Source organism: Callithrix jacchus, chromosome 3 (genome assembly GCF_049354715.1).
Source record: "Callithrix jacchus isolate 240 chromosome 3, calJac240_pri, whole genome shotgun sequence".
NCBI lineage: Eukaryota > Metazoa > Chordata > Mammalia > Primates > Cebidae > Callithrix > Callithrix jacchus.
The window spans coordinates 129,440,283-129,463,873 of NC_133504.1; the positions used below are offsets into that span (position 1 = coordinate 129,440,283).

The 23,591-nt window shown below is 36.1% G+C and overlaps 1 protein-coding gene across 1 annotated transcript in view; it reads left to right on the top strand.

Annotated features, from left to right (window-relative positions):
• Positions 1 to 23,591, top strand: part of TMPRSS11A (transmembrane serine protease 11A) — a 58,434-nt gene that overhangs the window by 6,951 nt on the left and 27,892 nt on the right. Inside the window, exons 2-5 of the mRNA XM_008993243.5 lie at positions 9,266 to 9,387; positions 11,175 to 11,293; positions 20,082 to 20,149; positions 22,399 to 22,559. Coding sequence (XP_008991491.2) covers positions 9,266 to 9,387; positions 11,175 to 11,293; positions 20,082 to 20,149; positions 22,399 to 22,559 — 470 coding nt within the window. The remainder of the gene's footprint in view (positions 1 to 9,265; positions 9,388 to 11,174; positions 11,294 to 20,081; positions 20,150 to 22,398; positions 22,560 to 23,591) is intronic.

A 23,591-nucleotide genomic window follows, 5' to 3' on the forward strand; every position in this document is an offset into this window, starting at 1 on the left:
AGATTAGATTTGGGTAAGGACACAGCCAAACAATATCATGGCCATATAGGAAATATTATTTGATGGATAAAAGGGTGAGGATGACAGAAATGTGTATAAAGTACTTGGAAGCCTAGATTGTAAGAATTTATGATCAGATAAGCATATGATTCCACAGTGGGTGATGATTCAACAGCTACCATTCATTATACACTTATTAAAACTGAATAATTTGTGCACATTATCTCATTTATTCCTTACAATCTTCATATGAGTTGGGACCTATGCTTGCCCTATTTTACAGGCACAAAAAGTGTCCCAGATCGCAGAGTTACTGGACATTAAACTGAAGCTATCCATATCTTCCTATTCCAAACAGATTCACAGATATGTTTCTGAAATATATCTGGCAATGACAAGAAATTTACCCACTGGAGATATGAAAGTAATATAAGCAACATCTGAATACACACTATTAAAGGCTTTTACATCATTATCAAGGTGATCTGCTTACAAACAAAACAGATAGCTTTGAAGTCAGACAGATAGGTCCTTCCCTTAACCTTAGCTCTGTGACTTGTGTTGCTTTTCCTCTCTGAACCCAAGTTTTCTCACTAGTAAAATGGTAATAATAAAGCCTACCACATCAAGCTAAAGCAACAATTACATGAGATCACCTGCAAGACAACTGTGACCCAGAATAGGACTTGTGCTGGAGTCCTTCATTTACTCACTTCACGCCTTTGCATCTCTAGGCAGTATTTATTATCAACAATGTACACGTGAGAAAACCGAAATTCAGAGAGGTTTTATAAACTTCTCAAGATACACGTTAGAGTCATAAGCAAGGACTGACATCGAAGTTTGCTAACTTTAAAAGGTAGTTCCATATCTGCAATACCAAGGTGCCTATAGAAGGTCTCTCTTTTTCAAGAAAAAATCTTAAACTCTCATTTTTGTTAACTTAATGGAAATTTATTTGTGTTATTTTAAATATTTACAGAAAATAAGTTTACAATGTTTCATGATTTTCAATGTCATAACACAGCTTGAGCAAAAGTACTAAAGATTGTACCATGATTTGCATGACAACAGAGAAACCATGTCTTATTCATCCCTGCCTCCCTAACCCAAACATGAAGCCTAAAGTATAGTAGAGGCCCATTAAAGCATTGTGGGAAACAAAAATGGGTTGATGGGTGGATGGATGGATGAACAGTTGAATGAATCCTGAGATAGACAAAAGAAAGGACAATGATGAAATCATAAATATTGTAATGGCTGATAATTCTTAGAAGTAGTTTGTGAAGGCAAATTTATATTAGACAGGACTCTGACACAGGCATTTGAATACAAACAATTCCTTTTGCACACAGGCATATCATTCCAGCATGAGCCTTAACCTCCAACCTGATACATAGCTAACAAGCTTTAGTAGGTGATACTGTACCTAGTGCCAAAACATGTTAAAGCTAAGTGTATGTACACACACACGTGTGTGCACAAACACACACTACATAATGTTAAGCACTACCTACCTTTTCTAGAAAAGTATAACATGCTGTAATAAGTTTTATTTTGTAATTCAATCCCTTATTTCCTTTTTAATATTGTACCAATTAAACAGCATATTCTTTTTATTACGTCATTCTAGGCCACACTGGAGTACACTTTTTGTTGGTTAATGTTGCATTAAAAACATTCTGGTACTTCCTGATACCCAACCTATCTAAACTCCCTCCTATGGGACAACTCCAAGATGATCTTAAAATCCAAAATGCTACTGTTATGAAAATTACATACAAAATATACCCTCACACTAAAATGCTCATTTTCTCAGCATGACTGGTTTCTATCAAGTATGTAATAATAATAACAATAAAAAGAATGATAACATCTCACATTTATGTATTATTTACTCTATGTAGGGTACATTTAATATGCATTCATGCATTTAATCTTCATGCAAATCTTTTGAGATAGATAATTTTATTCATATTTTACAAATGGAAGAACTAAGATACAAAAGGGCCAAATTCTTTGTCTCACATGAAACTAGCAAGTGGCCAGCTAGGACTTGAACTCAAGCAGTCTGGCTCCAGATAGTGGCTCTTATTGTTAATGCTATACCACTCCCAATTAGAAGTCAGCTCACTCATGTCACATTAATTGAAATGTGATCAACAGTGAGTATCTGTGTGCTTGTTCTGAAGTAGCAGGGGATTGAAGTACCCTCCATGGAGATGAAGGACATTCATGGGGGACCCAAGAAGGGTTCTCTCAATCCCCTTCAACCTCAATCTTCTCAGTTATTGTTTAATTTTAAATTAAATGAAAAAGGGAAAACCCTTTTTCTGTTTTGTTTTGGTTAGCTTGCCCAATTTATGTCCCTGGGACCAGGATGAAGGCGTTTTTCTAGATAGGTAAGGAAATGAAGTGTTTTCTTTCCTCTGTTCCTAACTTTCCTTCCCTGAGTTCCCTGAACTCAGCTCAGCCTGAATCTCTTCACCATTTTACACATGGAATTAGCTTTCGTCTGGATTCACAGTGGTATTTTATTCAATGTTGCAACTCCCTCTTTGCTCCACCTCACCCCCACTCCTATCTGGGAGGCAGATGTAGAGGAACAGAAAATGTTTTCTTTGCTTTTTCCTCTTCTGTTGGCCTATCTGACTATGAGGTATCCCACGAGAATATATTGAGAGCCACGTTTTCAAACCTTCTGTGGAGCAGAAAGAAATACATTTTACCACCATCACAGTAGAGATTTGGGTAAAAAGTATATTTGAAAACCTTTTATTTCAATCTAATTCAACAAACAGTTTTCAAGTGTGTAAGAGCTAGGTGGTATATTAGGGCCTGGGGTTATATTACTTATCAGACATTTAAAAAAAAACTAAGAAAAGCTGCTCATCTTCAATCTCACTTGAAACCATGAAAGACACTAAGACTTCCAGAAGTGAGGATTCTATTTAACTTTATTTAAACCAGGGGTCCCCACTCAGGGCTGCAGACCAGTACCGGTCCATGGCCAGTTAAGAACTAGGCAGCACAGCGGGCGGTGAGCAGTGGGAAAATGAGCATTACTACCCAAGCTCTGCCTCCTGTTAGATCAGCAGAGGCATTAACGTCTCATAGAAGCGTGAACCCTATTGTAAACTGCATGCGGGAGCCTAGGTTACATGCTCCTTATGCAAATCTAATGCCTGATGATCTGAGGTAGAACAGATTCCCAAACCATCACCCCTACCCCGTCCAAGAAAAACTTGTCTTTTCACAAAACCAGTCCCTGGTGCCAAAAAGCTGGGGTCGCTGATTTAAACCATTTTTTCCAAGCCTGTTGGAATATGTGAAACTTCTCTTTTTCCCACTACTCGGAAACACTGTTTGAGAAATTCCCCAATGATACATATGATTTATGTACCATCTTCAAGATCCTGCACACTTAGGGAGAAGATATGTGTATGCATAACATATCAAGAATTGAAACATATAGAGAATATTTAGAAGCATAGAAAAGTGTCAAATTAAATAGAAGACTTTGAAGTTTACAAACAACCCCAAATACAGTCACTAAATTTTTCATACACACCTACCTCACAGGCCTCCTTCTGATGACATTACCTTGGCCACCATTTGGGGACCTCTGTGGGGATGGGAAGGAAAGAAATTAACTTTTTGAAAGTATGTGAGAATTTAAAGCCAGTGGAAAGGGAGGATATATGAAAGCACAATCAAATTCAAAACATAATCAAAATGAAGATTGGTTCAGCTTCCTATCAGTAAAACCACCTCTACACTCATTTTATAAAATCTTTCATTTACATCTGTGCTACCTGAAGTTCCACAAATTATTCATTTGGGTTAAAAGGAAGCCTGTTCTGAAAAAGGGAAAAAAATCTTTCTCTACTGCAATTTGACATCACAGAGAAAACAGGCTTCTAAGTCATACCAGCCACAGTAGGTTGTAACTCTGAATATTGACTGTGTGAATTGAGCAAGTTATTCTCTCTCAGAGCAAGTTATTCACTTATAAAATGACAACAAATAATTCTACTGACAAGAGTGTTTGGAGAATAAAATGGGATAATAGATCAACAATCCCTACAAAGTCAGCACTTCCTAAACAGCAGTTCTGTATTCTATCATTTTGGGTATTAAATGGTCATTGTAAAAGAGTCATAAAGTACCCAGATAGATACCCACATATCAGAGTATATTAAGTCACCACAAAATGTTGCTTTCCTTGTAGCAAATGACTAAGTTCAGTCTCTAAAAGAGAAACACAATTTCCTTTAATAACAGGAGAGTTATGCTTTGCTTCTATAAGAACTTTCTTTCAGGAATAGGTACTAAGCTAGGGAAAGCGAGGCAAAGCTTTCTGGGTGAAACGGCTCCATGGAATTTAGTAGCTTAGGACCTTTGTTCGGTTACATTAGGAGTTAAGTAGTCTTGTAGTTTGGCCTGGAAAGCTGACCAATAATCCCCTTTAAAATCAGATAGTGTATTTTGTACTTCTTTATGAAGACTTGTGGGAAAATGTCCCGTCTGTAAATTGGCATTTGTGTAATAGTCACATGCATCTACATTTATACACTGGTTATATGTATCTACAAAAAAAGGTCCCCCAAAAAGAAGAGACTTGGAGCTAAGAGATAAAAATGTGGTTAAACTTGGAGTGGCCAAAGTAGTTGCCTTCAGGGAAGGCTTTTCTAGGAAAAGTAAAGGGTTTGCAATGTTTTTGTCTTTACTCAAGTTATCTTTGAGCTCACATACACAGAAGTTACCAGCTTAGAGCTTTGTTTCTAAAAAACTGCAAATCCCAGCTGCGATCATTAACAATCTATACTTCTCTATATATTTTTCAGTGAATGTGTCTTTTAGTCTGCAAGATTGCAGAAAGCGAAGTCACAAACTTATTAAAATTATCACCATATTTTCATTGACAACTTCTTTAGAAAAAACCTGACATGACTACATCCTTCTAAATACCAAATAATCAAACTGGATGAAGGTCTAACGGATTTGGATTGGTCTAATTGGATTTCATGGAAATTAAAGATTGTGCCACTCTGAGTAAGGATAATGTGCTACTGTCAATAAGGATGTACTCAGGGGACCCACATCCATTGGAGGTCTTTGTCCCAGAGGGGTCTGCCCCATCTCTTCTTTGGCCAGCTGACCTCCAAAGGTGACACCTGCCTTTGCCTTGGCCCACCAAGGCTCTTCTACCTCTCCAGGGCTCCTTCTTAGCCACCTTGAAATCCCCAAAGACTGCAGAGGGCCAAGTAGTCATAATCAGGGATTACTTTTAGCCTTCTTCCCATTTTAATTTTTAAGATTTTACTTTGTGTTTCCAAAATTATTACTTCAGTAAAATATCCCTTAGTTATTTTTAATTCTATGCTTAACATAAAATTCCCTTTTCATCAAATAGTTCTCCCTCACTACCCCTACAAAAATTAAAGAATATTTAAATCTTACATACTTTCTTTGAAGGCTATAGGGTTCTTTCTTTCATTTTCCTGAAAGTCATAGTATTTTCACTTTTAGTAGGCAGAATTCTAAGAAGGCCCCCAAGATTCACACCCTTTGGGTGTGCATAAATTTTCTCCCAATTGTTCAATCAAACACTAATCTAGGTGCTGCTGTGAGGAGATTTTGTAGATGTAATAAAGGTCCCAAATCAATTGGTTTGAAGATGGTATAGCATCCTTGATGAGCCTACCCTAATCAGATGACATTTTTAAAGAGTCTGGGCTTTCCCAGAAGAGAGATTCAAAGTGTGAGAGAGATTTGATGTGAGGAAGATTCTCCACTGCTGGCTTTGAAGATGGAGATGGCCAAGTGGGAAGTAATGGATAGCATCTGAGAGCCGAGAGAAGCCTCTGATTCACAGCCAGCAAGAGACCAGAGACCTCAGTTTAGCTTTAAGGAATTGAGTTCTGCATAAAACCTAAATAAGCTTGGAAGAGGATCACAAATTTCAGATGAGAAAGGAGCCAATCAACCTCCTTGATTTCAGCCATGTGAGATCCTGAGCAGAAACCCATCCATGCCACATACAGAGCTATGAGCTAATAAATAGGTGTTGCTCTGAGCTGCGAAATTTGTTACAAAGCAATAGAAAATTAATACATCTGTGTTTGTTTTATGAGCACAAGCAAAGCATGAAAAAATATAGAGCAAAATGGTGCATCTTTAAGATCTGTAAGGTTAGATTCCAAAAGGCTTTACCAAGTGTATTTCTTTTCAAATCTGAAGTCATATTCCACAATGACTAATATGACTTCTCCATAACAAGAAGGTAATGATATTTTTTTTCTTCTTTTTGAGATGGAGTCTTGCTCTGTCACCCAGCCTGGAGTACAGTGGTGCTATCTCAGCTCACTACAACCTCTGCCTTCCCGGTTCAAGCAATTCTGGTGCCTCAGTCTCCCAAATAGCTGGGATTATAGAAGCACACCACCACACCTAGCTAATATTTGTATTTTTAGTAGAGACAAAGTTTCACCACATTGATCAGGAGGGTCTTGAACTCCTGACCTCAAGTGATCTGTCCACCTCAGCCTCCCAAAGTGCTGGGATTACAAGCATGAGCCACTGCACTTGGTGGTGATACATTTTTGTGTTTATGTATTCCTTGTTTATATTCATAAAAGTGGTCAGTAAGTTGAAAATATATTCAGATAGGATTTAGTAGCTGTAGCTTTAACCTATGGCTTCTGCAGCTTTTGTAATCTGGCAGTGTACAACTGCTTCATTATCTAAATGTTTCCTCAAAAGGAGAAACACTCTAACAACTTATCACCATAGTCTGTTGGCCACCATTTTCTCTCAGATGCTCACAGCTTGTTCTGTGGAATTTGAAAATATGACTTCCACGACATTTGATCAGTGTGTCAATGGGTATGGAACCAATCTTCAGCTCTGTTCCCATGGTTCAATTCCTAGCAGTGTGACATTATGTCTTGGTGGTAGGAGATGTGATTCTTTCATCCTTTCTCTATTTATCTTACTTAGAGCAACTGTGCTCTAATGGGAAAATAGATAAATTTCCTTGAGTTTTAACTTTTCTCCTTTGGTCTTTTTTTCTTTTCAAATGACTTGGAAACATATTGACAAGATTCTATGAGAAAACAAAGCATGGAACAAACTGAAAATGTATGAGTGAATGAATAGATTAATAGAAAAATGATGATAAATTTTTTCAATAATTTGAATGAAATCAATGGAGAGGCACTGAGAATAAATTTGTGTCCCAGAAGTTAGAAGACCTGAGTTTGAGATGACTACTAGTTCTATTATACTGGAAAAATTACTTAATCATCACTGGGCTTCACTTTTGTCATTTGGAAAGTGATTCTATTATGCTAAACAGTCTTTAAGGTCTCCTTCACTTATGAATTTATGTTTTAAGTCATTTAGGAGGTTAAATAATGTCACGTTCCATGGGACTTCTGTTTGTTGTTACATTCAAGCATGTTAGCGCGTGTCTATCAGAGGACCTGCTGCCTTTCCACAGCCAGTTCTCTACATTATTTTTCATCAGTCAGTGCGCACATGGTCAATATTTACTCAATACAATTCAGGTCTTTCAAATTCCACTACATTGCTTGATTAATTATATTACTTATGCCAAAGCTATTATCTTCTTAACTATTTTATGTCCAAACAGTTTTACCTTTTATCCTGACATTTATATATAAAAATACTGTTTTATATTCAAAATAAAAACTTTATAAATCAACCAATCGTGTGATAAAAATATGAAAAATATCCTCTGTTTCTAAAAAAAAAAAAATCTAGGCTATCAATATGTATACATGAAGAGATAAACTCTGATAAAATGTATAAATAAAATTCACTATAATAGCAAGTTTTAGAAAACAAGCATGAGAGTTAGACAACCTGGGCCCTTAAACAGATAACCCCTCTCTCATCTTCTGTTATTTTTCCTGTGTAATGTTGGTATCATTCCTGACTGACTCTCATAGATTTATACGATTCCTACTCTGTATCAGGTGCCTTATTGGGTCTTAGTGGTAAAAAGAGGAACAAGACTAACACAGCTCATTGAGAAGTTATCTGTAAGTCAACATGCATGGAAACGAATACTTGATTGAATGTGATAAGTACTGTTGCCGATCATAGGTGCTGGTGTGATGCAATACAAAATACACAATGCCACCTTTGAAGGATTCTTGCCAAATAAATTTAACCAAAATCTAATCAAGGCTTTAGATCTAAAGAAAATCTAAAGGTAATCCAACTTATAGGAAATGAGGGATACAGAAGAACAAGTTAAATAATACCACAGGAAAGCTTTCAGACAAGTCCAGAACGTAAGATGTTCTAAAGTACGATTAGCCTGATCTCTTCAGCAGTCAATGTCATTAAAAACCAAAAAAGAAGCAGGATCCTTTTAGATTAAAAGAGATTAAAAAGGCATAACAACCAAGTGTACTACATGGTCCTCGATTATTTCCTTGATTATTTTTACAAACCATTTGTAATTATAAGGAAACTAATGGAGGGAATTTGAAGATGGACTAGGTTTTGATGATAAGGCAGAAATATCATTAAACTTTTCAAGAGTGTTAATAGTATCACGGTTATGTTGGATATATCCTAATTGTTTATAATAATGATTTGGTAAAAAGTCATGATGTCTTATTTTACATTAAAACACAGCAGCAGAAAAAAATGAATGAGCTAAATAGAGTAAAAGTGTTAACAATTGATATAACAACATGATATATATATATATATATATATATATATATATATATATATATATAAAGATAGATAGATGTTCATTACACTATTCTTCCTAATTTTTATGTCTGAACATTTCCATAATAGTTAAAAATAAAAGATAAAAAATAAATAAGATACTAGATTTAAAATCACTCTGTGAACTCTAAAAGGATAGATAGATAAAAGAGATAAGAAAGTGCTGGAGAAAGGCAGAAAGGTCTTTTTTCAAGCATGTGTACCACCTTGGACCATGACACTAAGAGAAACCATTCCTGACCACTACAAAGAGACCACCAAATGCCTCTAGAATAGAAACCAGGAGAAACACTGGGATTCCCAGATCCTGATGTGTGTGTGTTTTTTTTAACACATCTTCTCAGGCCAATATGACCTTGAACAAAATTAAAGACAAATGACTTCTTGCAGGGAAAGGCAGGCTAGAGCAACCTGGACTTTTCTAAGGAAAGCAGGAAAACCTGCAGGCATTACAATCTGAAAGTAACAAGTGCACCCTTCCTTTTTGCAGGACAGTAGGATTTGGCACCCGAAGTAGGAATCTGAAGCCATGGATGATTGCCCTTCTCATTGTGTTGTCCCTGACAGTGGTGGCGGTAACCATAGGTCTTCTGGTTCACTTCCTAGTATTTGGTAAGTAAAATAAAAGATTTCACTCTATTTGATTTTTTTTCTGCAAAGCTTCATTTACTTATATGTTAATTTAATTTTATCTAAAAAACTGCACACTTACCTGCAAATTTCTACAGTCAGAGTATTTTTAATTTTTTCAGTCATCTAATCAACAAGTAAGTACTAAAGGCTCATTATATGCGAGTACTTTTCTGGATACTCAGGATACAGCTTTGAGCAAAGTAGACAGATTTCTAATTTCCTTGGAGTTCTCAATCAGAATTATTTTGAGAATTTACACAAAAAGATAAAAAATTGTCATTGTCTGAAACTTACTAGTAATTATAATAAACAAGTAATCACATATATTAAAATAAAAAGCTATGATAAATTAGTTATTAAAATTGGCTCTTTCACTCATGAACTATCATTTTCTGTCTGACATTTCTAAGGCAAAAGAAAAGCACATGTCTACTAAAATAAGATATTTCAAAATGATTGAAAACCTGTAAGTATGACATGACATTATCATTTATTTTTTGAGAAAAAATATTACTCTTTCCAAAACAATATACAGGGATTGTATTTTTATCGACTAACATATTTGTAATTACACAAATAATGCACTTCAAGATTCTCTTTTTACATTGAGTCTCTTTCTGGGAAGAACACAAGGCATTTACATTTGTTGACAAATCTCTACAATGTTACTCTCACATGGATGTATGTGATAAAACAAATAACTCAGGCTGCTCACTTTAATGGTCTTATCTTGTCAACTTCCACAGATTCAATGCGGGAGCAAAGACTCTATTTGGAGCCTTAAAGGTCTTAAGGTCATAGTAATGGGCCTTATATGACAACCCCAGCTGTAGTTTATACCATTGGCAAAAGATTCTCAGATCATTTTATTTGGTTGCATAAAAGCCACTTTACAGTGAAAGTAAGGTTTGAAAACAGTGTGGATTACATGGATAAGTAATCAGGACATCTAAAAAAGTCTTACAAGGTCCAGAGATTTCCCACTTCAGACATATGCTACTGAGATCCCTCTTTCTTTACTTGGTTTGTTGTCTAGAAACCCAGAGCCTCTTCCCTGAGCCAGGCTTCTCAAAGATTTAGGTTGTTTTGTGTCTTTAACTCTGTAGCTTTCTTACCCTCTCTTGGCCTTACTCCTCAGATTACCAAATTCCTCAGGACTCTCAACTGCTTTCTTTTTTTACATTTCCTAGTAGATTTATCCCTGTTACCCACTAGTCTCACCTTCAATCTCAGAGAGCTCTTCTCTACACTTTCTTTTCAGGTTTTTCTTAGTGTGCCTGGCTCTCTTGTTACAAATCAAAGTTTACAAGGACGTTCACTTACCTCTACTTCCACTAGCGTGTACAGTGGTACACATTTCAACTCAGCAAGGGGAAATGTAGCAATGAAATGTTCAAGCTCTACAGTTAGACTGCCTGGGTTTAAAATTTGGATAGGCCACCTACTAGTTATAGAAAAAGTTACTTAATGCCTCTGTGCCTTACTTTCCTCATCTGTAAAATGAAGGTAATGCTGATCTTATAGAGCTGGTATGAGGGTTAAATGAGCTAATACATGAAAAGTGCACAGACATTGCCTGGCATATAGTAAGAACTCAGTAAATGGCAGCAATTATAATTAACACAAAACATTATTATTTTTTAAACAAAACTCCATTACAAAGAAGCTCGGTCAAATATTCAAGACTTTATATTAGCCCCATTGTAGTTGGGTTCTGAAATCTTTGTCCAAACCATTTAGTTTCCTACTTTTCATTTCCATTGCAGACCAAAAAATGGAGTACTATCGTGGCTCCTTTAAAATTTTAGTTCCACAGATCAATAGCAATTTTGGACAAAACAACATATACCAATCTAAGGACTTACGAGAGACGACTGAAAATTTGGTGAGTCAGGTAAATTTTTATCATAAAATAATGCAAGTGGAAGGGATTTGGTGGATCATTTCTCTATTTCTAAAATCATGATTTTCAAACCACCCACATTAGAATCATCTTGCAGATTGCTAGGCCCCATCCCAGAACTGCTTAATCAGAGTCTGAATAGATGATGGGTAGGTGACAAGAGGGGAGTAAGGGAATCTGCCTGTCTAACAAATGGGTGATTCTGATAAGCCACTCTTTCTAATTCAACCACCTTAATTAAAGGTGAGAGAATTGAGGCTGAGATATCCTAGCCCATTTCTTCCCAAATTCTACCACAATGTTTCCCAATAGAAAACCCTAATCATACCAAAATTAGTTTTTATAAGACCTCATATTTTTGTAAGACCACATTTTAAGATTTTGAGTATTTTCAGAATTTATGTTCATTTTGTCTTGCAAATATATTGATAAAGACAAAAACCCAGACTTGTTGTGTAACAATCAAGTCAAATGCTAATTATTTTATTAAAGCTAAAGTAAAGACTGACCCCGAGAGAAAAAAGCACACTCAGTTGGATAATCAATCATTCCACTCAGATGCCCATGAACTCTCACCCAAAAACTATGTTCAAATTTTTTTCTAATAAGGAAGCACAGAATCAGAGATTTATTTTAAAAAGAAAGAAATGACAAATATATTGGTTTTAGTCAAAGAACCATTTTTAAGACATTTTCTTTCTCAAATCATTTGTCATTTTTTCATGTCACCATTTGCTCCTTGTCCATAGTAAACAATGGCATCAAATTTACAATAATATCATAAAGTCTATAATCTCTATTTTCAGTTAACATTAAATCATGACAATTTTTAAATTTTATGGTCTCATCCTTCCCAACCAATAATTAATGTCTACAGATTGCTATAGATTCTTCATTCTTTCACATGCAGAGCATCTTACAAAAGAGTATTTGCAATCAATTCTTGAGTTAGGCTAGAATGAACTGGGAGCCTGCACCTATACACCCAAATACCTCCTCTATTCCTCTACTCCTAAGTGACTCCACATAACCTCCTCAATGTAAAAAAAGAAAACTCTTAACTTGCCTTAGTTAAAAAGATAAACACATTCTTTGAAAGATGGAAAATGTTATAATTTACTGGGAAATTTTGAAATTTGTTTGATTTATGTTTTATAGCCAACATTACTGCTGTTACTGTTACTGTTGTTGTAAGTTAACTAAGAAATTCTGTCTTTACTGAAGTAAATCAACAGGAATGCAATAGGTCTTAAAAGAAGTGAGAGAAATATGGAGGTGCATGTTGAACAGAAACTGTATTTAAAAGTGGACTTTTAAGTATTAGTTAAGCATGTGTTCCTTCAAAGACTAGGGCTAAGTTAATTAAGAACTTATTATCATCATGGGTACCTGCAAGGCCCTTCTCTGGTTGTCATTATTTATTTATCCTTCTTTAACCCTATAGCATAAGCCCTTAGCCTCCCCCTTGCAGGCAACTCTTTCATGTGGTATTCTTTTACGTTTCATGTGGTATTTTTTTGCTTGTATTCATTCTTACAAAAATATGTTTTGTTGTTTTGTATGCACATGCTTTTAACTTATATGTTATAAATCACTTTTGTTTCATCTCTTTTTACTGAGAACTTTTAAAAATATCTATGTTATTAAATATACCTTTAATTTATTGCTGTTAACTGCTAATTCATAGTGCGTATCCAGAACAGTTTACCTGCTTATCATGCCAAGAAATGCCACACTAAACAGACTCCTACTTATCCCCGTATAGATCTATGCAAGTACTTCTGGAAGCAGAATTACTAGGTCATTGAATTACCTATACTTAATTTGACCCATAGGTACAGCTTTGCTCTTCAAAATGGCTGAATCAGTGTGCACTCCCATCTATAATGGATGAGCATTTCTATGTCCCCACATCTTACCAACACTTAGTGTCTTAGTATGTTTAAGTGACTACAAACAAAAATACCGTAGGCTGGGTATCTTAAACAACAAACACTGATTTTTCATAGTTGTAGAGGCTGAAGTTTTCAAGATCAAGATGATCAAGGCTCCAGCAAATGTCTGGTGAGGGACTGCTTCCCGATTCAGGGAATGCCACCTTGCTGTGTTCCTCATGGCAGAAGTGATAAGAGAACTTTCTTTTGTAAGGACACTAATGACTTTCATGAGAACTCCACCCTCATGACCTAACTACCCTCCAAAGGCCCCATCTCCTACTATCATCACTTTGGGAGCTAGGATCTCAAAATATAAATTTCAAGGGAACACGAACATTCAGTCCACAGCACTTGGTATATCATTTGGCTTTCTAATTTTTGCCACCCTAATAGGTATAAAGTAGTATGGTTTTTGTAATTTAATTTGCATATTTCTAGTTGCTAATGAGTTTGTGCATTGTTACATATAATTATTAACCTTTTGGACTTTCATTTCTATAAATGGACTACACATATTCTTTGCCTGTTTTTCTGTTAAACTTGCTTTTTTGCCTTATTTGTATTGCTTTGCAGAAGTTCTTTATATTTTCTAGATATTACTAGTGTGTTGGTTGTAGACACTACACTTATCCATTCTGTCTTCTACTAATATTGACCACGTTGTCCTTTATGAAACAGAAATCTGTAGCTTGGAAGTAACCATTTTTATCACTGTTTTGCCTATGATTGTATTCTGATATTTTTCTTTAAAAAGCCCTTCCCTTCTAAGATATAAAAATATTTTACTATGTTTTTTTATTAACTTTATAGTTTTACCTTTTACATTAGGTCTTCAATACATGTGGAGTCCACCTTTGGATGTGATGTTAGGTAGATTCAGTTTTTATAATTAATATAGTGAGCCTGTTTTTCAATATAACTAGTTAAAATATCTTGGCTATTCCTAATATATAGTATAATTATTGAGTTCATTGCATGCATTTCTTGGCACCTGGGTCTTGCAATAGAGAAAACATGACCTGTCTCCTCAAATTGCTTCCAATCTTTTTGGACAGATGTGAGTAATACACATGGAATTGAATATCATGACATGATATAATTAAGAGCTAAAATATGTTGAGAACAATAAGTGCCGCAAGGGTTCCTATGGTCAGAAAAGGCTTTATGTTCTTTTACCTCTGTTTAAATAAGACAGGTGTTTTTCTCCTCCCATCCCCCACTAAATTAGCTTTAAAAGAATTACAGGAAGAGTTTATGCATCATCCTGAGCCACTCCTGTTTATTGTTGCTATATCCTAATGAATACAACAGATTCTTCTGCCTGTTATATGTGGATGCTAATTAGACAACCAAGGAAGACAGGTTGCATTTCCTGTTCTTCCTCATATTGGGGTTTACTGATTTGAAGCAAATGGAGATGCAAAAGTAAAATGAGTTTATATTCATATACTGCTATAATTTATCCCTGTTCCCTGAGATAGTAGAGTAGACATATCTCATCTCTCATATCATCCTTCAGAGAGGAGTCCATTAATCAGACATTACTGCTGTCTGATTACTGCAGGCTGCAAGCTGGCCATCCTTCAGGCTGAGAAGCATAGCATCCAGCAGAAGCTGAGAACATGCACTTTCATGGAGGGAAGGATAAGACAGGAATTTATGCTGAATTAGTTAGCTAAGTATACATGTTCAATAAGTTCTAGGGGTAGTCATAAATATTAACGAAAGGAGAAACATGGCTTTGTGCAATTGAGTTTCATGCTTCTTCATGTGTTGCATGTTCAAAAAATGGTGGTGTTAGCATGATCCAAGGGTGGAGTTTTCAGCCATTTGATGTTAAAAGGTGAAGCAGAGGGCACAACACCCTTACTATGCGTCCTCTGTGAGTCAGCTAAAACCAGTTTGGACTGCTAGCTAGATTAACAAAATTTTATAAAGAGAGAGAAGATACAAATAAGCACAATCAGAAATGACAGAAGTAACACTACAACCAATCCCGCAGAAATACAAAAGATCCTCTGAGAGTGTTATGAATGCCTCTATGCAGATAAACTAGAAAATCTAGAGGAAATGGGTAAATTCCTGGAAAAACACAACCTTCCGAGATTAAATCAGGAAGAAATTGAAACCCTAAACAGACCAATATTAAGTTCCATATTTAAATTAGTAATTTTAAAGAAACCTACCAACCAATAGAAAAAACAAAAGCAAAAACTAGTTGGATTTATAGCCAAATTCTACCAGAAATACAAGGAATAGCTAGGATCAATTCTAATGAAACTATTCCAAAAAATTGAAAGAGAAGAGACTTCTTCCTAAATCATTCTATGAAGTCAACATTACCCTAATATCCAAACCTGACAAAGACACAATGAAAAAAAAAATTATAGGCCAAGTGATCAGAAAGTCACAGTCTCATGCCACCCTCCACACCCATACACCTTGTATGACAATGAATCCAACTGCTTTCCCCAAAAGACACCGCACTTAAAGTTATGTCGCAGTTAAACCCGATCCCAAGAAGACTAACAAGCCTCAAAATTCTGTGAGCATCACTCAGTGCTAAGGTTGACTAAAGTCTATCCAGGCTTGAGAGAATGGTTCACAGCTGACTTCTCAAATCAAAAATATCCTTGAGTTTTATATAGATATGATAAGAACATTAAAGGATTGCAATAAAAACTACCAAGATTATAGTTCTTATTTTGGAGATCAAAGAAAACAGGCTGCCTTTAGAAAGGGGTGCAAAGGTTTCTGATCTGCTTACAAACTGCTTGCTGCCCATCAATGCGTAGGAGGCCTTAGTAAGAACCTACCTGCATGCTCATCTTGAGGTAGGCACTGTGAAGGCACTAACAGGCTCTGAAGCCACACAGCTCTGGTTTCAGCAGGCTCTGTGGCTCACTGCTGTGTCAACTTGGGAAAGTCACTTCATCTTGTATGAAATGTGGATTATCATAGTACTCACCTTAGAGGGTTGATTTGAAAGCAAATGAGTTTAAACACAATGACATCTGTGCTTGGTGCATATATGGCAGACAACAGTGATTCCTAGTATTATAATTATTATAGACTCACCAAGGAGGAGCTTTTCACAAATAATCAATTACCTGAAAATGTTCACAAACAGGAAAAAAAATTCCTTCCAATAATTCATGTGCAGTCGATCTTTCTTCTCTGGGAGGATTGATCTCAACCTGATGTAATGCACTTTAAAAAGTCTTGTAAAATTTTCCTGGTAAATGAGAAACAAATTCTCATCTTTTTATTCATTTGTTTATTCAACAAATACTGCATGCCAATGGTATGCAAAGCACTTTGCAAGATTTTATAGTGTATTAAAAGATAAGTCACCATCCCTATGCATAAAGAGTTTGCTGTTTAATAAAAGAGACACTATATTTGCATAAATAACTACATTAAAGAATAGAAGGTGTAAGAGGGATAAGAAAAATTGAGACAGAAGGAAGACAGATTAGTTTGAGATTGAAGAATATCCCCAAAGAAGGTATTATCTGAGATTGGCCTTGAAGGATTCTTGTGATTCAGGAACACAGAATGAGAAGGGTGTTCAGACCAAAGAAACAGCCTGAGAGGGGCGAGTATGCAGGAAAATGAGGGACTTGCCTGAAAGTACTGGTGGTGTTGAAGAAAGGCTGGGCTTGGGGTCGGTCACAGAGGGAGAGGTCCTTGAACGTCCAACATTAGGAACAGAGGCTCAAAGGCTCCCATTTTCTGTTTTTACCTTCAGTTCAATCCTTGTAGCAATAAAACTTCAGTGAAGCTTTATTTACTGCTAAAAGTGTCTTTGAAAAAGCCCTCTTATATAATATCCTTTGCGTGTTACTCTTATTATAATTAGGAAAAAGCAAAAAAATCTACTGTTTTCACAGCATGGTTTCGGTTTTTTTCATTCTAAGCAATTCACCTGGTGTTGTGTTGGAAAAAACAGCTTTTATATATTATTTATATTCCATATGCCAGTCATAGGTGGCATATCAATCTGAGGTTTGTAGTGTTAGCCACAAAACACTCCCTAAGTGAATACATGGACTGCTGCAAGGCAAGCCGGTCAGGAAGCATCTGCGGAGAAAAGCAGGCAACATGTATAAACAGAGTTAATTCAGGAATGAGAGCTGAATGGCTGGGCGAGTCTGTTTGTTTGAGTTGACAGCCTCTCCCTAACTCTTCCATTAAATACCCAACTAACCTTCAATTGCCCTCTTAGAAAGTAATCGTAGTGTAATTTAGAGCATTTCAAAATCATCAAGCAGAAAGAGATCCTGCCCTGGAAGAGGGTCTTTTGTTCAATGCTAGGAGACTAACTCCAACTACAAAATTCTACAAACGCCCTAAAGAGGGAGGTAGGATAGATTTACAAATTGCTAACTCTATTAGGATGTATAGACAATAATAGATCTATAAGAAGCTGGCACACAGCTTTAAAAATATAAGTTCCTCTGTATCTTCTGTGATCTCAGAATGCCAGAATGTTGGCAGAAATAATTTTTCTAATGATGTAAGCCATCATCTGTCAGGGAAAAAATTTCAGAGTCTTTAGAAAGCTACTTTATATATAAGATCCATTCAGCAATAAAGCTTATGTTCATGTTTTCTCTGATTTTCCACCTGTTGTAAATTCATTTTATAAGAACTCCTTTTACCAGTCTCTCTACCCCATTTCTCAAAGTGTTCTCCTCAAATTACTTACATCACCTAAAGATTCTGAGGCCTCTTCTGATCTAGTAAACGAGACTTTTTTATGGAGCGTGTCCTAGAATTTTACAAAGAAGAATCCTTTTTATTATTGTGATCACCAAGGTTACTTCTGCCTAGATTCTTCTTATGTTATTTTTTCAGCTCCTACCTTCCCAGACAACATAATCATTCAAAGATAAAACTGATGCTTGATTTAGATGTTCATAGCAAGCACCTTGAAACATTGATGATGTCACCCAGAGTCAAAAACTTAATGCAATGCCTTCACCAAGTTACAAATGGGCAGGAATCAACTGCGGTTGAACTTATTCAGAGGGTAATTACTACAAACCAAACTTCTTTAAATATCCTACTGCTATGTACTTTTCTTCCTTCTAAAATGTATCATTTCTCTCCCTGTTCCATTTTGTTTGCCTCTTTTTTGGGGGTGGGAATCCCCCGCCTCCATACTGAGTGGTAGAGCTGGCTGTGGGTGACGAAAGAGAAATTATTATAATAAAGTCATCCTTTTGAAAATATGTCTTCCAAATGAGTTTCATTTCTGGCATATAAACTGCACACCACCTCAGTCCATTTAGGCTTTATTTAAGTACCAATAAGGACATGTTTTGGATACTAGCAGTTTATTTTCTAAATGCTATCTTTGATCTTAAGTTTAAGGCTATTGCCAAGTCTATATCTTTACAAGTTTTATACATTAGGCCAATAAATTATTGATTTATTTACTATGTGTTCTGTGAAAGAAATTGAAGTAAAATTTACATCACATTTATCAATCACACATGGTGGCAGTGTGATTAAGTGGGAAGAGGCTGACCCTACAAACAGAAGAGTCGGGTTTCAGTCCCAACTTATTAGTATCTGCTTGATGCCAGGGAAATTCACAAATGCCTCTGAGTCACAGGTTCTCTTCTAATAGAAATGAAAATACTTCTTATTTCACAGATTTTCCATAAGAGTTAAAGAAGATAACAAATAATGTGCTTCCTGATGAAGCATTTATGAATTCCTGAGCATGCTAAGGAAGTTATAAACATGCTCCTTGATCCTTGAAACAGCTTTCCCTATATCTGTATGTATGTGTTTTAGTAATGACAGCTGATTTTTCTTCTCATTCCTTGAGGATTTAGATATTTTTTGTACACATTTGGTTTATCTGTCCAACATGAACTGCAGTGCCTTACCCACATTGAGTTGACACTATTTCTACGAAGCTAGTACTAGAGGATACTGCATGCCAAATGCTAGGTGTGATAGACCACAGCATCACAGTATTGTGGCAGTTGATGAAAACTGTGCATATGGACCAAAAGCAGTGGCTCTGCTTCTCCTACCTTTGTAACCTAAACTGAGTAACAAATTTGACCTAATACTGCAACACCACCTAATTCTTCTTTCCTCCCTGATTTACCCTGGAGTCCACAATTGACAATTTTAAAATCTCCAGTTCTCTCCCAAATCCCTAGTGCCTCCTCCTTATACCTTACAAGCAAAGACCTGAAGAGTTAAGATCTATAATGCCAGAATGGAGCCTAGAGAACCATGAGCAATTAACTACCAAAACTTACCCAGCATTTTATATGTGTTTAAGCTTCATAGCCTTATGAGTAACAGATCAATACTTTTGTTTTACAGGTTAGAAAACTGAGGCTCAGATTGATTCAGTAACTTTGCCAAGCTTGCCAATTTGTGAGCAGTAGCATAGGCTTATATCCAGGACTGAGACGGGGTTTTCTCTGTCACCACTCAAAGCTTCCCTGAATATCCCATCTCTGCTCTGCTACTCCTTCTATGGTTTTAGCAAGATGTCTTCTACTCCAGAGACCTACCATAGCATAGTAGAATTATTGAGGTTGATTTTTTAAAAATATGACTGGCTATATCCCCTCTAGATTTTTATTGCGAAATCAAAATTTTTGAAGAGAGCCTCTGGCACCCATAATTTTTTTAATTCAGCAAATGATTCTGTTGCACGTGAAAGCTGAGAACCACCAATTTAAATCATGATATTAGTCCTGTGAAAAAAAATTCTATTGCTTTAACATTTAATCAAGGACATATTCTTATTATAAAAGATATTATTAACACATAGTTTCTCTCTTGTTGTATAACAGGTGGATGAGGTATTTATAAATTCTGCCTTGAAGAAGCACTATATCAAGAACCAAGTAGTCAGACTGACGTATGTATGTTTGGGCAAAGGTGGAATCACAAGACTGGAAGGAAAAGGAACACAGGAGACAGGGACCCTCATGTATTGCGTGTCTCTATGGACTAGGCTTTTGGCTAGAATTTTTCATAAACACTATATTTAAAGCAGTCTTGAAATATAGGGCTGACCACCATTTTGTCAACAAAAAGACTAAGATTCAGGGAGGGTAAGTAATGTGTTCAAACTTCCCCAACTGACAGTTTCCCAAGTGACAGAACCAGGACTCAAACCCCATCAACTTATCGTAAGGCCTGGAACCTACCAGAACTCGTGGCCTTGGGAAAACCCGGCAGTTCATCATTGCATGCACCAAACTGTATTCTTTTGACAACTATGTCATTTCAAACATGTTAAGAAGGAAAACTTGGCTACAAAATGGGATCACAAATTTTACCTCTAATGCAGCCTAATGACATGAGGCATGCCTAAACGAAAAGATATTCCTGTTGTAGTAAATTTTCTTTTTGTTGTGGTGGAAGGGGAAAGACTCATATCAGTTGCAGTATTGCTCAGAAGTTTCAAATGTGCTATTTTGAAAATTACACAGCAGAACATATACATCATATACACAAATCCATGAGCCTGTATGACTCATATTTCTTAAAGATAAAGAAAAATAATATATTCAGAGTTTGATTTATTTAAAGAAAATAATAATCACTTTCTTACCAATAGAATAATAATGCTTTGTTGGCAGATGTACTCCAAGTTATTTGTCTTTACTGAGAAGTGACAGAACCAGAACTCAAACGCCATCAACTGAGGCATGCCTCATGTCATTAGGATTTTATAACATTGGCTAATTTCTACAACACTTAGGAGATAAAAAGCACAGAAATGCTAGAACTTTCTGGATTTCATGTTTTCTGTTTTCAAATTCTGATTTGCTATATTATTGTAGCAACATTATCATATGCTTATGAACTCCTTGGGAGGGTGGCCATCATCACTATATAACACTTGGTAAAAATGTTAATTCCTTTGGGAGGCCAAGGCAGGTTGATCACGAGGTCAAGAGATCGAGACCATCCTGTTCAACAAGGTGAAACCCCGTCTTTACTAAAAATACAAAAAAAAAAAAAAATTAGCTGGGCATGGTGGCGCGTGACTGTAGTCCCAGCTACTCGGGAGGCTGAGGCAGGAGAATTGCCTGAACCCAGGAGGCGGAGGTTGCAGTGAGCTGAGATCGTGCCATTGCACTCCAACCTGGGTAACAAGAGCGAAACTCCGTTTCAAAAAAAATGTTAATTCCTCAGATTAAAGAAGTAAAATTACTCAGTCACCTTTCTGACAATTTGACATAAAATTTGAGTTATTTAGATCTTTATATTCCAGAGCTTAAATGAACGAAAATATATAAATTGTCTCAGAATTGAAATAATTTCTTCCTTCTAGCCGAAATATTCAGGAAGATGGGCCTCTAGTGTTTTCTACAACTTTAAGGAAAATAGGAGAGATAACAGATAAACATGTATTCGTTTCAGGTTTTTTTTTTTTTAAACTGTAGTTGGTTTTCTGTTTTAAGAGTATTTAAAAGTTCAGCCAAAAGATTCAGGAAGATGGCCCTCTAGTGTTTTTTACACCTTTTTATTTTTTTGCTCCAGAAAAAGTATAAGGGAGATAGCAGATTAATATGCATTAGTTTCAGTTGTTGTTGTTGTTGTTTTAAATCTGTAGTTGGTTTTCCTATTTTAAGAGTATTTAAGGGTTCAGTTCCTCAGGTAACAGAACTTGAACCTGTTTATATGATAAAAGTTGAAGAAACTGGGCATGTTTAATTTGGAGAATATACAGGGACCACAATATTGTTGTCTTCAAATATTTGGTGTAGAAAAGGAAATTATTTTATGCATGTTCCTACTGGTATACCTAAGTCTTATGAATGGGAGATAAAGGAAGACATATTTTAACTCAAAATGACGAACTCTTAAAAACAGAGCTGACCAAAGAGAAATAAGACTCTTTAGAAATTTTAACTTACTATTTTTTTAATTACTGCACTGTCATTAGATGGTTAACTGTCACGGACCCTGCAGAGGTGATTCAAGAGCTAGAAGAGGGAACATATGAAATGACCATGGGTTAGAATGACATGAGAGGATCAGCACTTGACACTGTCAGCAACTGAGGCATCATTCAGGGGAGGAAGATACAGCAAAGACTGAAGGACAGTTGCAGATGTATTCCGTGAAAATGTACCTTTCTTTTGTGTGTCATAGTCCAGAGGAAGATGGTGTGAAAGCAGATATCATTATGGTATTCCAGTTTCCTTCTACTGAGCAAAGAGCAGTAAAAGAGAATAAAATCCAAAGCATCTTAAACCAGAAGATAAGGAATTTAAGAGCCTTGCCAATAAATGTCTCATCAGTTCACGTTAACGGTAAGGATGTCCCCTTCTATGTGATATGAAGTTCTATCAGGTCCATATTTTTTATTTTAGACGGAGTTTCGCTGTTGTTACCCAGACTGGGGTGCAATGGCACAATCTCAGCTCGCCGCAACCTCAGCCTCCTGGGTTCAAGCAATTCTTCTGCCTCTGCCTCCCAAGTAACTGGGACTACAGGCATGCACCACCATGCCCAGCTAATTTTTGTATTTTTTTTGGTAGAGACGGGGTTTCATCTTGTTGACCAGGATGGTCTCGATCTCTCGACCTCGTGATCCACCCGCCTTGGCCTCCCAAAGTGCTGGGATTATAGGCGTGAGCCACCGCGCCCGGCCAGGTCCATGTTTTGACTAATCTCCAACTTATTTGTCATTGTTTCCATTCCAAATAATAGCTAGAATTCAGATGAAAAAATTCAAGTTAAAGAAGTGACATTTCAAGGTTTATTAGTCTCTGATATAAACATGTCTGAGGTTAGTCATCCAGTGGTTTTCCCAACAGTAATTGATTGGCACTCATCCCAAAATAAAGGCAAACATTTGCAACTAACAGAGGGTTAATCTCACCTAGCCACTGCCTCCATGACTAAGCAAGTGAAAATACTAAGGGTTTAGCAATAATTGTTTTTCTGGGTGGGAGCTTCCTAGAACATAAATTCATTTGTTGACTTATTTAATTGATAGTTTCTATATATAGTGATAGAAAAGTTTTGTTAGCTTTTTTTCCTATGGGCATTTAGGAAAATGGCATGCCAACTTTGAAGCTGTTAGAGTCATTTTACTATTAATGCTTTAAAAATCACAGTCTACAAAAATATCACTGAAACTATGTATATATTGTTCCACTTTTCTTGTTTTTTTTTTTTTGTTGTTGTTCACCCTTAGCTCATTATACCATTATCACGTCTCTAAATTAAGGAGAAAGAACCTTTATCTAACTCTATCCCTATGGCCTTTACCTGAAGTAACTAATTTCTTTTTATATTCCAGTGAAGTACCAAGTTCACCTTTATAGAAGTGAAATTCA